General features: G+C 41.4%; 4 protein-coding genes across 5 annotated transcripts; 2 read left to right on the forward strand and 2 right to left on the reverse strand.

The window, feature by feature from the left end:
- Positions 1-1,129: 1,129 nt before the first annotated feature.
- On the reverse strand, positions 1,130-4,276 carry rexo4 (REX4 homolog, 3'-5' exonuclease). The gene is made up of 8 exons (XM_029133709.3): positions 3,818-4,276; positions 3,402-3,727; positions 3,033-3,179; positions 2,297-2,490; positions 2,099-2,187; positions 1,945-2,019; positions 1,781-1,855; positions 1,130-1,629 (listed from the first exon to the last, which is right to left on the reverse strand). The coding sequence occupies exons 1-8, from the start codon at positions 4,022-4,024 to the stop codon at positions 1,471-1,473; spliced, it is 1,272 nt and encodes a 423-aa protein (XP_028989542.1). The 5' UTR covers positions 4,025-4,276; the 3' UTR covers positions 1,130-1,470.
- A 251-nt stretch (positions 4,277-4,527) lies between these two features.
- On the forward strand, positions 4,528-5,923 carry pigp (phosphatidylinositol glycan anchor biosynthesis, class P). Its single transcript, XM_029133715.3, has 5 exons — positions 4,528-4,679; positions 4,817-4,901; positions 5,050-5,122; positions 5,230-5,348; positions 5,518-5,923. The coding sequence occupies exons 2-5, from the start codon at positions 4,820-4,822 to the stop codon at positions 5,631-5,633; spliced, it is 390 nt and encodes a 129-aa protein (XP_028989548.1). The 5' UTR covers positions 4,528-4,679; positions 4,817-4,819; the 3' UTR covers positions 5,634-5,923.
- Positions 5,924-6,071: 148 nt separating this feature from the next.
- Positions 6,072-7,781, forward strand: si:dkey-197c15.6 (putative nuclease HARBI1). The gene is made up of 2 exons (XM_029133710.3): positions 6,072-6,807; positions 6,948-7,781. The coding sequence occupies exons 1-2, from the start codon at positions 6,123-6,125 to the stop codon at positions 7,376-7,378; spliced, it is 1,116 nt and encodes a 371-aa protein (XP_028989543.1). The 5' UTR covers positions 6,072-6,122; the 3' UTR covers positions 7,379-7,781.
- Positions 7,745-15,955, reverse strand: LOC114846271 (receptor-type tyrosine-protein phosphatase H-like). Of its 2 annotated transcripts, none has more exons than XM_055504452.1 (21): positions 15,371-15,955; positions 14,603-14,699; positions 13,821-14,078; positions 13,390-13,644; positions 13,026-13,280; positions 12,510-12,764; positions 12,150-12,404; positions 11,816-12,067; positions 11,421-11,681; positions 11,115-11,333; positions 10,737-10,991; positions 10,532-10,625; positions 10,392-10,439; positions 10,122-10,203; positions 9,935-10,025; positions 9,782-9,858; positions 9,560-9,694; positions 9,154-9,276; positions 8,831-8,991; positions 8,395-8,530; positions 7,745-8,121 (listed from the first exon to the last, which is right to left on the reverse strand). In XM_055504452.1, exons 1-21 carry the CDS (start codon positions 15,437-15,439, stop codon positions 7,978-7,980), a joined length of 3,522 nt encoding a protein of 1,173 aa, XP_055360427.1. In that variant the 5' UTR covers positions 15,440-15,955; the 3' UTR covers positions 7,745-7,977. The 2 variants fall into 2 exon arrangements, with proteins under 2 accessions (XP_055360427.1, XP_040924251.1); XM_041068317.2 differs by having other exon boundaries at positions 14,600-14,699.
- Between the last annotated feature and the right edge of the window lie 169 nt (positions 15,956-16,124).

Genomic DNA, 16,124 nt, shown 5'->3' on the forward strand with positions numbered 1-16,124 from the left:
GGACAGCGTGACGATGATGTCCACAGTCCCATCAGAAGCACCTAACATGGAGCACCCCAGCATCCAAGGCCTCAGCAATAAACACGCGGCGGAACGGCCTCACGGCATCGGGCGTGTGGTTCAATAATGATGCTGTTGGAGAGACTCAGACCTCAGGAAATCATCTTAAACAGATCCAACACGAGAGACGCTGCTGATGCGTCTCCGTGTGTCTGAAAACCCACAGAACACACACTAATATTGACTCTCATCACTTTCGAGGCCGAGACAGCGCGCCGCAGTCGGGAAGACGCTAAGCGGCATTTGAATGACTCACGACCCGAGCGCAACATTAGCAACAGCTGTAATGTCTTGTATTCCCATGACGAGATGTGTTAAATGAGTGGATCCAGTTTTATCACCGTGCTGCTTCCAGCTCTGTGGTTATGGACGAGAAAATTCCAGTAAGGACAGAGTAGAAAAAGTCCTCTACACAACTGTGCTACAGCATTATCTGTAAATTATTAATTAATTATATATACAAATATATAAACGACCTATAAATAAGCAATGTATGTGGACCTGAACACACCCCAGTTCCAGGAAACCTGAAAATATCTGGACTCCACAGAATCTGAACACCTGCCTCAGACCTGATATGAGAACCAAGCCAAATATAGATCAAATTTAACGTAATAAATATTCAGCTGGACTATTAAAACGTAGTAACACTAAGCCAGGCAGCTACATGTTTGACCACTAGAGGGAGATGATGGTTTTATGTGAGAGAACCTAAGTGCGGAATCCGTATTCTTCACAGCTACTCAGCACAGCTGTAAATGTAACAACTGTAATCTAAACGGCAGAGCCTTGCATCAGTACAAACTGTTCTGTTCCTCATCTGCCAGAGGCCTTCGTAATGTCTGACTGAGCTCCGTCGGAGCCTGGAGGCTGCACGCCAAGGCCGTCAGCTTCACTCACGCTGGGCAGCGAATCAAGCATTAGCAGCTTGATTAAAAAAAAAAAAAACACCAAAACTCAGACCTAAAACAAAGCATGCATAACATGCATAATATAAAAAAGGTGCTTCTATTACTGTACAAAACTAAACTCCCTCCTTTACATTGCATATTTGAAGATAAACACATACTTTCCGAAACAAGTACGAATGAATTTAATGAATAGAATGAACTTGACAAATCTGTCATGACTTTTTAAAGTACTGGAAGAATAACAAGAAGCAATGCAGTGTGTGAAACTGGACACAGCCAACAGCTGCTGGGAACTGGAAAATATTTGGATTGGAGAGGATCTAACAACCGCCTCCGATTTTCTGGGAAATGTGATTTGGAACTGGATTCGGATTCTGCTGAAATAATACACGTCAATAACACGTTTGAGCTCCCCCAGATGTTGTAACCTCTGGCTGAAACCACAGTCTGCAGCTCGGTTTTCGCCAGCTCTGCTCTGAGCCAGACAGAGGCTGTACATTCATGAAGCCATGGGATTTCTGCCCTTGTTCTTAATTCGTTTAGGCTTTCTCTCCCTCCTAATGTCCGAGTCTTTGTTCTTATTTCTGCCTTTAAAATCTGCTTCCCACTGCTTTTTCACCAGAGTATACAGCCTCATGGTGGCCTGTGCGTCTTGGACCTGAAAAAACACCAGAGACACAATTCAGTCAAAGATGCTGCATTTTGCATTTGTTACACGTGACATTGTTCCCACTTTCCCAACCTGTACTACGCTAATAAAAAACTTTTAAAAAATTTAAACGAGTTCACATGGAGTACATCTGACTTACAGATGAATGTTCCCCCTGTTGCACCTTCACGTTCAGTATTTCTCTACAGAGATGCTTCAGGGACGGTCGACCACACTAAAACAGAAAATAGTCTCATTAACACTTGTGATCTAAGGAATCAGCATGTCATTAACTGTTTTCTGGTCATATTATTAAAATGGAACCTTAACAATCTTCTTGAAGGGTTTGTACTTCTGAGTGTCCCGGATTTTCTTTTTAGGATGATCCAAGAGTAAAATCTGAAGCAAGAGATTGGCTTAGTTCTTACATTTCACATGAAAGTTTTCCGATTTCTTGCTTCCAGGACACCTCCCTTACCTTTAAATCATTGTGTATGGCGTGACCAACCAGTATTCTGTCCTTCATAATGTCAGCAACCTCCTTCTGCACAATCTTCACATCCTCTCCTGCAGTGAGGCAGGCATTACAAATTAATCATTAAAAGAATTTTAATTAAATCAGTTTTTCTTTCTCGAACTTTCTTAACTGTTAATTTCAACCAGATTCACGACTCACCGTCTTTGATGTCACTCGGTCGAATCCCACTGACAGCTGTCCTGTAGTCGGTCACCTTCTCTGTGGGTTTCACATATTTATCATAGATGCATTTTCCGAACTGGTTCACCAGAGACACGCGTGCCAAGATGCTCTCCTGCCCGTCAGGACCGACTCCCACCATCTCACAATCAATCGCCACAGCTCTGGTGAAGCTGACGTGGCAAACAGGGGGATAAGAGAGGACTGAGTTAGATGACACTTCGCTGGTTAGTAATGGTAATAAAAGCGTGGGAGATCTGTTGACTCCATTTTTGTTAAATATTCTGTTAGGACCATTTGAAGTCACTTCAGACTTGCGTGCATCACAATATTTCCTAACATGTTAGTTTATCTACTGTTAAAACAGTCTCATGTATCATGATAATTTGATGAAGCCCTGTACATCCTACAACACACCGATTCCTGTCAAGTTTAATGATAAACAAATTTACTCTCTCCATTTATATTGATTTGTGCAAATTGAATCACACATTACACCATTTGTGAAGTAGCACAATCGCTAGTTACTACAAATACTGCATTTGTTTGTAGTAAATGCAGCATACCTTTGACAGCATTTTGGTTTTATTACTTCATGATTTAATAATCTGTCACATTCCAAAATGCATCTTAAATCTATATCTACAAATGTCAAGCTCTGAATATCTTTTTCCTTCCCCTTGATTATGACATGACTGGACCCGCAGGCACTCACCCCTCAAAGGCGTGCTCCTTCACCAGAGTGCGCTCTGCGTCATTGCTTTTCTGAATTCCCTGCTTCTTCCTCATAATTTCTGCCGCCTCTGTCCCCACAGTCGCCTCAATGTCATCAGGGTCTACGTCATCAAACCAGAGATCTTCTCTACAAGAGCACAGAACAAGATGAAGTCAGCCATAAAAATCTCTATTTAACAGGCAGAGTAAAGTTCAGGTATCTGGCTGAAGCTGTACAGTAAGTCTATACTGTATGTCAATTACATTTCAAGCGTATTGTAGTGGTGTACAAAGGCAAACACCTAAAATCCTTCACATCCAAATAATTGTGACCCTAATTATGGTAGAGCAGTTCATGCTTAATACTCACTCAGTAGGTTTTGACTTTTCAAACGCTGGTTTCATTTTCTTGGCTTCAGGGTCACTCTTTGACTTTCCACCATCTCTTTTTCTTTTTGGACCAGTCGACTGTCCTGTCGCTACAACAGCTGGAACCTTTGGGTGCAGCCCAGAGTCCTTCGGGACATCACCGTTAGAAACTACTTTGTGTTTCACCCTCCTAGTGTCAGTCTGTCTGGCCTCTGAATTGGTCTTGAAAATGTCTTTAGAAACATTTTCTCCTGTCACACTTTTGTCTCCATTCAAATGTTTTAGTGTCACTGGCTGCTTCTTCTCAGGCTGAGTGGATTTTAACATCTGTGGAAGATGTACAGAGTCATAAAAAAATTTACAAAAAGCAACTGCACAAGCTTCCAGCTGTGCTGCAGGGACCAAGTAAACACTCACCTCTTGCAACATTTTCCAATTGGCAGAAAATTGTTGGGCATCTTTTGGAGGTTGGATTTGTTGAGTTTTGTCTTTTCTTTGGTCGCCTGACGAGTCTTTCTTTTCAAACCAAGGTTTCTTTTTCTTTTTCGCATTCTTTTTCTTTTTAGATGCTGGCTGTTGTGTTTTTGCTTGGACTTCCGTTTTGTCTGCCTTTACTTTTGACATTATAAAAAAATTCGGCTGAAGACGTTAAATATGTAAAATTTGTTATCTGTCCTCAGTCACGTTGGACCATTAAAGCTTCGTCTCTCGTTATCAGACAACGTTAACATAAATAACAACCAACGCGTTGCAGAGGAAGGTTTACGTAAATAAATCTAGCACGTAGTTAACACGAAGAAACTGTTTCAGATATTTGATTTAACTGCTGACAAACATGCTGCGAAGTGTGAAGTTCGATGCCATGCTGAAATGTGTTTTTCCTATGTGTGTTACTGCTAAATGGACTCGGGCAAAAACATGAAGCCGGAACAGACCTGGGCCTGTTTAAATGCCTAAAATTACGGCGATAACGACAAACCAGAAAATTCATTTAGTTATATGCCACAAATTTCTATGTAAAATCTTTGTATTTTTTATGAGATATAAATAAGGTTTTTTTGTCGGATATTCTTGTTTTGCTTTTTGAAAGACTGGAAACGCGCCGTGTCGGATCACATTTCACATCGGACAATATACAGGCAAGATAATTGATCGATGAGTCCGTGGACCCGATTGCAAGAATGTTTATAATATGAACTTGTAGAAATGTTCACCAGGCTTTAGAATAGTTTGGCATTTTCCTGATCACGTCGCGTCGGATTTTCTGTGGAACATTTAGGTGAGTCTCTATTTGTTCGCTTCCTGTTGACAGAAACGCCGAGAATCATTCGTCAGGAATGAGGATGAAACATAGGCGTCTACAGACAACGGACAGCTTTAATTTAGCGTTAATCGTGTGTCGTCACCTGGTTTCAGGTCATGGTGGAGAACTCCCCCTCTCCTTTGCCTGAGAGGGCCATCTACGGGTTTGTTCTGTTCCTGAGCTCGCAGTTTGGCTTCTGTGAGTTAAATGTTGTCATTTACTAAAAATAATCAATCAGCGCTAAAAACTATTTTATCTATTTTAGATAGTTTGCGTGTACAAAAGAAGTCAGATTGTTAAATTCTAAGAGCAACACTATGATACAACCCCTTCCTTCTCTCCACAGTTCTGTATTGCCTGTGGGCTTATGTGCCCGAGGAGTGGCTTCATTCAATAGGGCTCACGTACTGGCCTCAGAAGTAAGTCTAAATCTTGTCATACTACTCATTTGATAAGCTCATGCTTGTTGAGTTAAACTGTCTTTCCGTTCTACGTTCATTTAAAACTACTCCGCTCTCTGATGTAGATATTGGGCCCTTGCAGCACCAATCTATCTGCTGGTTGCAATAGTGGTCTGCTTTGTTGTGTTGTTTGGAGTCAACATGATGAACACAGCCTCACTGGACTCTGTGGACAACGTCACAGGTGACATTGTCATAACTAAGACTAATATTGTTAATGTCACTAATGTAATATTACTGTTACATCTTCCCCTGTTAAAAATAAATTGCAGAATTATAGTCAAGCTAATGTGCTGTATTTCATAATCTAATATTAAACACGATGTTGACCCTAACACCCATGTCTGTCACAGATGTGTACGCTTTAGGCCAGAAGACAGAAGGCTGCGACAAGAACGGAGTACCTAGACTGAAAGATGTGCCCATTAGTGACGTTAACAAAATGTTCTATATGTCACAGAAACTATGACAGAAAGTGAATTGGAAATGCAACAATACTTTTATTGTTTATAAAATTATTTACTGTGTGCTTGTATCCAAGAACAGTTATCTGTTGGGCAAAGATGTTTTTTAACTTTGAGTACATTGGTAATCTGTATGAATACATGACAAGCTGAATGAGGAACTCATACATTACATGGAAAAGGAAACAGGTTAATATATTTAATAAATGTTTTATTGTGCAGTATGTGCATGTATGTTCCATTGCATAACTTATTACGAGAAACTGAAACTGCAATAAATCAGTTCTACCATGAAGTCCAACAATTCTCATTTATGTACGTGGACAAACAGTAGCTGCTTCTGCGTGATTCTTGTGGTTTTATTCCTGACCACCAGATGGCGCTAACGCAGTGTCTAGAAGCGGAGTTGGCAGAAGAAGTGTGCGCCTCCATGTCTCGCCGCTTCTCGTTACCGTGGCTCTTTTGTTGTTGGTCCTTCTAACCGACCCAAACACATGGCCTTTGCTCTGCCGGTGTGGCTTGCGGTCCAGGATGAGCTCCTTGGACGCGATCAAAGGGACTGGGCGACTCCCAGCTGTTTTGACGCTTTCGATGACGCAGCTTTGTTCCAAATGTTTCACCTCACCAGACCGTGCATCGCTTTCATCACAGATTTAGTGCGCATCCGCACGAAGACCGTCCCCGCGGACAAACCCGACACGACCGTGGACGCCGCCGTCATGGTGGCACTGAACTATTACGCACACGGCGTGCTCTCGCCCGCAATCCTGCAGCGAGTGGGCGCGAGCGACGCGGAGTGCGGCGCGATGCTGCGCGCGGTGTCCGCCGCCGTCTCGGACATGTCCAGTCAGTTCATCTCATTCCCGGCGACCGCGGACGACCGAGCGAAGCTCGCCTCCAAAGTGGAGAAACTATGCGGGATCCCCGACGTGCTGGGCGCCATGGCCCCCGCCCACTTCATGATCAGGGCTTCTCCCTACGAGAAGAGCGCCTTCAGGTCCTTCGTCAACACGCTGGGTTACACGTCCGTGGCGAGCCAGGTCGTATGCGACCCCGACGGCAACATACTGAGCGTGGACACGTGCTGCGTGGGCAGCACGTATGCGCAGGATATGTGGGAATCCTCGCTAATAGGAAGGGAAATTGAAAGAGACGTTCACGGACCATACTGGATTGTTGGTGAGTAGATATAAAAACCTCAATCATAAGAACTGTGACTTGTAAGCATCTATGTGTATCCTGCATTCTTCAAGTCCAGGAACTGTTTAACTCTAAGCGTCTTATTTGGGTTAATTGCACTGTATGTGTCTTCCTTTAAGGTGGGACAGGCTACCACTTAAGCAAACATGTGCTGACCCCGGTGTCAGACCCTGCAAGTGACATCGAGGTCCGCTTCAATAAGGCCCACGCAAAGATCCACAACGTCGTGTGGAGGACGCTTGGCACCATGAGGAGGCGCTTCAGGTGCCTGATGCAGCTCGGCTTTGCGCGAGAAGATTTATTGAAGAAGCAGTCCAACATCATCAAGACGTGCTGTGTCCTGCACAACATAGCCAAGAAGTTCTCGGTCCCCCCTCCGCCCGTAGTGGGTAAAATCGAGCCCCCGTTCCCAGCGAAGCAGCTGTCAGCGCCGACGCAGAGCAACCCAGAGGCCATGAAAGCGAGGCAGAAACTGATTGAGGACAACAGAGAAGCTGTCCTCAGAGTCCTGGAGTCTCTGAGTTGCAACAGCGCGGAGGACGGGGTGTGAACCACCAAAGAGAATCATTGATGCGACTAAAACTGCATGTACTATCTAAGGAACAGTAAGTTCACACCAGTTAATATTAAATAATTACAGCAGTTAAGAACAGACTATTAGTGTTCATGTAAAACATGCTAGTGGTTAACACTTCCACCATGCAGCTTATACATTCAAACCCACAGAGCAGCGGTTGCCTTTCTGTGCCTTTTTTTTACTGCTCTAGTTCCTCCCAAATGCAGTTCATACAGTACGAGAGCCACTGGTCCCTCTGCGTGCACTGTGATGGAGCCGGGCCGTTAACAGTGGGGGCAGTTTAGATGATGAGCGTTTTTTTTTACTTCTTCTGCAAATGGAGCACAACTCTTTTCTACGTGTATTTATACTTTTTAATAAATCTAATGTGAAAACATTCAGTGGTCACCTGGAGTGTTGTTCCTTTCTAAAACAATAATATTAATAATATTACACACTCTGATAAGAAATCATTTGAAAGTTAAATAAAATACACAGATACAGTAAATAAGTCCTTTTTCTATTTAGAGTTACAGTGTGGTGTTGCCTGTAGATGCTAGGAGGGGGTTTCAGACTGACAGTCTCTGACAGGCTTACACGCTCGTGTTGCGCTGAAACTCTTGGATGGCAGCTGCGTTGGCATATATCATGTCCGTGTTCTCGTATATGTGTTCGTCTGTCTTCTCTTCTGACTGCAGGGAGTCCATGATACACTGATGCAAGAAAACATACTGGGACTGAAAGAGACAAACCAGAGATGCAGGTCACAAAATACTCGTTGACTGCGTGCTCACTGTCTCATTGTGGTTAACACTTCCTATGTAGGTTTACCACTGACAACAAAATGAAATGGAACACAGACGCATTAAGACAAAGGGTTATATGATGTTATTATGCAGGCCTTTACACAGAAACAGAAACTGTCTGTGAGCAACACCTTTATATTAATTACATTTGAAGTGACTGAGTCTGAACATAACAGTCATGTTTAACAATGTGATGAGTTTTACCTCTGTCTGCACCATGTGGGGTCGACTCAGCCTCATTTGGTGCACAAAGCCATTAATGTTCACTGATCCTTTCTTCTCCAGCTGCTGAAGGAGCACATCCAGGGCAATAATTGTGCCTGTTCTCCCCACTCCAGCGCTAGTAGATACCACAACAAGGCCAGGTGAGAGATCAGTCCAGCAGAACCTTCTAAATACAGAATCGCGTGCTACTGACTCTGACCTATTTACTGTATTACTTCTTTCCTTGCAACAAAAATAAAATCTAGAAACTGCATTATTATATGTGAAATTTATACAGTTTTCAGTCAGTAGAGAAGCTGCTGCAGGCTTCGGTATCAGTTCCCCTGTCTTTACCCGTTGTCTCAGTGTTGTTGCTCTAATGTGCCAGACGTTCATCTAAGTTAACTCTTGACACACTTGACAAAACCCTGTGTACCTGCAGTGGACCACAGTGGGGGCCTCGGTGCCCTCTGTCTCTATGTGGTGTCTCAGCAGTCCTCTGAACTGAATCAGGACCTTTGTGCACTGAGGGACCCCATGGTCAGGCCAGGAAGTGAAGTGGAGATGTCTCACTCTGCGCTTCTCTGTGGTGCCTCGCTGTGAAGAACAGTCACATATTGTAGGTCGATGTCTTGCACCAGATTACTATCAGTACTGAAACCCAAAACCTTGACAGTCTCAGTGTGGTTGGGTTACACATAGTGTATTGTCTCTGTTGGTTTGTAGTTAAAACATAAAGATTGTAGAAACACTTCATACATGCTTCACACTGAATTGTCTCAGTGTCCAGTTAGGCGCCTGTTCCTCAGACCTTGTAGTGACCAACAGATCTCCACAAAGGCGAGGATTACTGTCTGCAGGCCAGTATTGTTCACACTTAGTCTAGGAAAATAAAACAGAGAAGCCTTTCATGAAATGTCGATGTTGTTTTGAAATAGTAATAAAAACCAAAGTAGCAATAAACAAAAACTGTCAAATTGATAGAATCATAACATATTGTGTAATATAAAACTTGTGCACACTCATAAAAAGTCAAATGTTAACAGATAACTGCAAATGTCAATTATTTACAAGTGTTCATTATTATTATTTGGGCCTAAAGATTTGTTTAAACTTCCTTTAAAATCTGTCAATAAAAGATTAGCATCTCTTCCTGAAAACTTACCCGGCCACCTTCAGTGCAATTGGTTACCATGACAACGCCTCGAACGTTTTGTTCCCAGACCATCCTCCAGAAATCATTGACTGTTGACGGTAAGGGACCTTGTGTGGCAATGTACTCCCTCCTGGTGTTGTAGCCCTGAAGAACAACTGGCAGAGTTAAAGTCCGCATTTCCTTCAGTTCCTTGGTTGGTTTATTAAGTTATTGTGAATTGTCACGACCTACTGGCATGTAATTGGCATTAATGTAGTCGGAGATTCCAGCAGACGTAGTAGTAGTCAGCTTCACCCGACACCAGTCATCTAGAATGAAATAACCGAGGTTTAACTGGAAGCTGCCTCACGCTAACATGGCCCAGCATTCAGAGGACGGACTCACATGGCAGCACATTGTTGAAGCGATTCTTGGGTTTGTTCTCGGGCAGAAGAGCTGCTTTTCGTGTCTGCTCTGTGCCAACGGGAATGAGGCTCTATGAGAGTTGGCAGATGAGACGGCATGAGAACCCGAGTCAGATCAGTGAAGGACACGGACAACAGTTCCACACGGAATGCAAAGCGTTCTCCACCTCATATTCTGCGCTGAAACCCCTGTTGTCGTCCAGACTCAGCTGGCGGAAGTGTTCAGCAAACGCTTCCACAGAAATGGCCCTAGGCAAACAGAAGAGGAGAAAGGATGTAACGTACTTTGCATTAAGTGCTATAAAATGCGAGCAGTAAATTTTACAGTTTTATTCTGCATGAAGTACATTTTTCAGCTGTGATAAGCTCCTGTCTCCTTCCCTTTTCGTGCCATGTGAGGAAGTGATGTTAAACCTGATGACCGCATGTTCACTTACCTGCTCTTTTTAGTCGATAACTCAGATCCACACACAAATGTGTTTTTTCTATTGTGGGAAGGAAGCAAAGACATTTATGGGAATGTCAGTGAATAGATATAACTTCAGCATAGTCGCTGGTTGAGTGGGGCATCACCGACCTGATTAACTCTGGCCTTCTCAACAAGATGAAGACAATCAGACACACTAGTAAAATAACTAGCAGCACACCGAATACAGAGCCCCCAATGACACCTAAAGGAAAAGAATGAATAAATATAACAATGCATATTTACATAACAGCAAAATTAGCTTCATTTGGCAACCAGAATAGATTTTATATCGTAATAACAAACACTGAATCACCTCTTGGGTCAGTAGAACACTGAAAAACAAACGGTACGGAGCTCCTTAAAGTTCCAGACAGCGCTGCTACGGACACTTCGTATGTTTTGGCAGGTGAGAATCCAGGTATCACAATAAAGCCTGCAGTCGTACTATGAGTCTGTCCAGTCACGTTAAGCTCCACCTCAGTCCACACACCGTCTGGCTTATTCCACTCAACGCGGATGGAGTAGCCAGATGCCCAGTACTCACAGTGAGCCCTTAAACCAGGAGGGACTGGGTAAAGCAAGTACAAAGATGCCTTTACAATGATAAACAACACTGAAAATATATCATTAAAATAACATCATTAAAGATGTGTTCTTATTCAGTTCACGCATTTGACAAACAAACACTCACGGATTGTGAGATTGTGGCGGCACTGTGTATATGACCCATACACAAGAGAGATCTGATAGGTTGCGCCGGCGTAAAGGTCGGAGAAGGACACGTTCCCACCTCCAACACTGACATGAGTTTGTGATCCATTTGTGGCTGTTGCCTTCATGAACAAGCCGTCGACCCTTCCTTGGATGGACGAGTTACTCACATGCCAGGGCACGCCGGCACAGTCTATGGCTGAGATGGAGGGCGAACGTTCAGCATGGGCCTCAACTTACAGGCATTTCTATAAAAATGAGTAAGACAATGTGGAGCACCACCCACCCGTCACAGTGCTGAATCTGTATCCAGTGCTGTTGACTCCCTCAAACACCGTGATGACAGTGAAATTATATTCCGTCCCAGCCTTAAGCGAAGAGACTTCTACAACTGGTCCTCCTTGAAGAGATGTGGTGGGAGATGTGGACTGAGCATAGTTGTCATATTGAAGGGTGTAGGTCGAGATGTTCTTAACCTTGTCCCATGTCAGAGTTATGCTATTCACGCTTCGGTTCAACACAGTCACGTTCTTAACATTTCCAGGAGCTGAAAACACAAACAGTAGTTGTGCAAACATGGACCTTTTATATGAAAGCGTGTTAGAAGCATAAGTTGATCAAATTCCTTATTATTGTGGCATTTTCTTGAAAGTCGCTATGTAAGAAAATGGGATAAATTACCTGTGACTGCAGTGAGGTTTACTCCTGTGCTTCTCACATTTCCCAATAGAGTGAAGAGAGCAAAGTCATATTTAGTCCCACTTTCCAGGTTTAAGACTGTGTGGGTTAATGGTTGACTTCCTGTACTTATGTTTATGTCTTGTTTATTAAATCGAAGGGTATAATTAGGAATGTCATTGACTCTTTCCCACTGTAGAGTAATACTGGTCTCATTTTGTCCCACTGCACGGAAACCATCAGCGTTACGTGGAACTAGGACACAAAGAATTAGTCATTCAAACCATTTTGCTTATATATTGCCTAAATGACAAATACAACAGAACCTGTCTCTCACCAGTGACTGCGAAGACGTTCACTCCTGTGCTTCTCAGTTTTTCAAACACAGTGAAAAGAGTGAAGCTATAGTTGATCCCACTTGTGAGATTTGAAGCTGTGTATGTCAGAATATCATTTTGTGTTGCATTGACGCTTATGTTTTTATTACCAAACCTAAGTACATAGCTGAAGTTGGAATTTAAATTTTTCCACTGTAAAGTTATACTGGTCTCATTTTGTCCCACTGCCTTGAAGCCATCTGCGTTACTTGGAACTAGGACACAAAAACATTAATCATCCATATTGTATATAACCTTTTGGTTTGTATTAGTTAAAGAACTACAAATTTAATGACAAAACAACAGAACCTGTCTCTCACCAGTGACTGCAGTGAGGTTTACTCCAGTGCTTCTTACATTTTCAAGCACAGCGAAAAGAGTGAAGACATATTTGGTCCCACTTGTAAGATTTGGAACTGTGTATGTCACCGTTTTATTTGGTGCTGAAGGGACGTTTATGTCTTTATTATTGAACTTAAGTTCATAGCTGAAGTTCAGATTTACATTGTTCCACTGTAGAGTTATACTGGTCTCATTTTGTCCAACCACTGCAAAGCTGTCTGGGTTTCGAGGTTCTAGGGCATATACAAAATTACATTAATCAATGATCCTTTTGAACAAACAAAACACTGCAAACAATTCCAGTATAATAATGTGCCACTTTTTTCTATTAATGGAAAACTTCAGATTAGATATTATGGCTCAGCACTTTCCGGATTCTTTTTAAATGGCAACATGAGAATAATGTGTGACTGCAGTGAGGTTTATGCCTTTGTTTGTTATATGTTTAAATACAGCACACACCTGTAACAAACAAAATACTTAAATAAACTCACCAGTGACGGCAGTGAGGTTTACTCCAGTGCTTCTCACATTGTCAAACACAGTGAAAAGAGTGAATAGATATCTTGTCCCACTTGTAAGATTTAGGACTATGTAGGTCACATCATTACTTTGAGTTGCACTGATGTTTTGGTCTTCACCATTGAACCTAAGTACATAGCTGAAGTTGGAATTTAAATTTTTCCACTGTAAAGTTATACTGGTCTCATTTTGTCCCACTGCCTTGAAGCCATCTGCGTTACTTGGAACTAGGACACAAAAACATTAATCATCCATATTGTATAAAACTATTTTGTTTGTATTAGTTAAAGATCTTTGAATTTAATGACAAAACAACAGAACCTGTGTCTCACTCACCAGTGACTGCAGTGAGGTTTACTCCAGTGCTTCTTACATTTTCAAGCACAGTAAAAAGAGTGAATAGATATCTTGTCCCACTTGTAAGATTTGGAACTGTGTAGGTCACATCTTTATTTTGAGATGCACTGATGTTTTGGTCTACACCATTCAACCTAAGTACATAGCTAGAGTTGGCATCTACTGTTTTCCACTGTAGAGTTATACTGGTCTCATTTTGTCCAACTGATTTAAACTCCTTTGTGTTTTGAGGTTCTAAGACATAGAAAGATATGGAAAATACACTGTAAGTCTCATCTTGCCCCACTGATTTAAAATCCACAGCATTAGAAGGAACTAAACAATTAAGAAAAACAAGTTATATTTCTAATATTTTTTTCCAGGCAATAACAGAAAAATTTCTTCAAAAATGAATATGTATAATCTCCTACCTGTCACAGCACTGAATGTGTATCCAGTGCTGTTGATCCCATTAAAGGTTGTGATGAGAGTGAAATTATATTTTGTCCCGGCAGTAAGTGAAAAGACGTTTTGTTTAACTGGTCCTTCAGATGGATATGTGATAAGTGTGGATTGATTTATATCATTTTGGAGGAAGTACGTAGAGATGTTCTTAACCTTGTCCCACGCCAGAGTTATACTACTCACATTTCGGTACAAAACAGTCACATTCTTAACATTTTCAGGAGCTGAAAACACAAAGACAGCATGTTAAAAGCAATAGCTTAGCAATTTCCAAGTTTTTTGCTTATTATGTAAGTGTGTTGTTAAGCAATGTATTTATTTCACTGAGCAGAGACATGGATCTCCGTAATAAAATGTTTAAACTGTTATCGGATAGGACTGTGTAAGAATGATGCTACTGTATAAATGTGTGTTAAATATGACACGGTGTCCCAACACTTTCAAGTTCAGTAGCCCAACATCTAGTATGTAAGATAACAAGAGTTATACTGAGCACAAACGTGAGGTACAGGTATTTACTGCTAGCAATAGAATTTATTGCTCACGTTATGAACAAGATCAGTCATAATGATAATAACATAGTCCAAAACACAACATAATATAATTCAAAGTATGCCTAATTAACCAGTATCGTTAACTACCACTTCCAGCTTTAAAAGCTCAAACTCAGGGATGAAACTGATCATATATTTTGTCCCATCGGTCAGAGAAGACACCTCATGTTCTGCAACATACTGACACTCACGTTGTTGTTGTTGTGTTGCTGAAAGAGCAGCAGCTGAAGTGGTTGATGGTTGTGTTGGTGTAATTGTTGTCGCTGTAACACTCTCAGTGGGCACTAACCCCTAAAACACAAGAAACTATTTGCTGGAGAACAAGGAACCAAAACATTTATATTGCTAAATAATATGACATCATTTTCTTCCAACTCTGAGAAAACCTTAACTCAGCCTCTTACTCTCATTGTAGCAAGACAGGTTCTAATTTTACTATTTTTATCATTATATCATAAGTCAACATTAGAAAGGTAAGCCATAGTGTAAATGTATTTTGGACACATGAAAACTGTGGCTGAGAAAGTGCCTGTTTTAGGATGTTGAACTTCTGCTTTCAATTAAACAACACATGAAAGCTTCAGCTACGCTACCTAGTCTAAAACACACAATATAAATATTTTCATATGGAATGCAGCTCATTTCCTCATTTGTGCCTTTGTGTCTCTGAGGAAGAAAATAAGAAAAATAAATTTCTGCTGCATTCAGACGTCACCATCTGAAGAAATCTATTATTCTGATGTTGAGCAACAGTCGTCTCAGTTCCCTGTATTTCACAAAATATAACTCTACAGTATGTTAGCGGTGTCTTGCAATGGCGCATATCAAGCGTTAAATCTTCCCTGAGATTTTGTCTGACTCATAGTTTCTACTTTAGTTGAGGGGTTGAGAATAACCTGCATGTGGATAAAAGATCAGTATTTCAATAGAATTAAAATCAAAAATTAAAAAGGAAAACTTACCCAAAGTAGACTCGATAGTACGAAGAGCAGCAAGTGGTCTGAGGTGATTTTGAAAGAAAAAAGTTTCATTTTTGGTTTGGTTTATAAAACTACACGCAAACAACAATTGTCTCTTCCTTTATGTTCCTAGATTGACCTCACGTTTCAGCTACGACTGTGTTGACAAAAACAACAAAGCTCAAGTTCCACAATTAATCCCTCCTTGGGCTGACGCGGTCCAAACTCTATTGATGTTGACTTTTAATTCTTAACGCTGTCCTCCTTCTGTCCTCTCGCCCCATCTCGTATTAGTAAGTGACTTAGTCAGTAGCTTCTTCTGCTTTTTTACCCTTGTATAACCACAGAGACCTTTGCCCCGCCTGCAACTTCCTTATTAACTGCCATAATGTGCAGTTTGTCAAAGGTATGTCGATCAAGTCAATTTGTCAGTTTTCCATATTTACTAGTGTTAGCTTTATATGTACTTTACTTGAATCATTAACAGTTTGTAATGTAATGTTTGTATGCTTTTTAATATGTAAATAATGTTTAACTGTTTAATGACTCATCTATGAAAATTAAAATGAAACCTAAACTAAAAAACACTGCAGATGTGTTTTGTTTTGGATTTGTTGTTGGGGTCTGTAGGGCTGAACACTAGATATACTTTTGGTGTCTTTTTACTGTGTCACTTATATTTATAGCTTTTTGTGGTTAGAACATATAGAGAACTACAAACAGAAAACATGCAACAGTACTGTTTTAATGGTTCGTA

This window comes from Betta splendens, chromosome 19 (genome assembly GCF_900634795.4).
Source record: "Betta splendens chromosome 19, fBetSpl5.4, whole genome shotgun sequence".
Classification (NCBI taxonomy): Eukaryota; Metazoa; Chordata; class Actinopteri; order Anabantiformes; family Osphronemidae; genus Betta; species Betta splendens.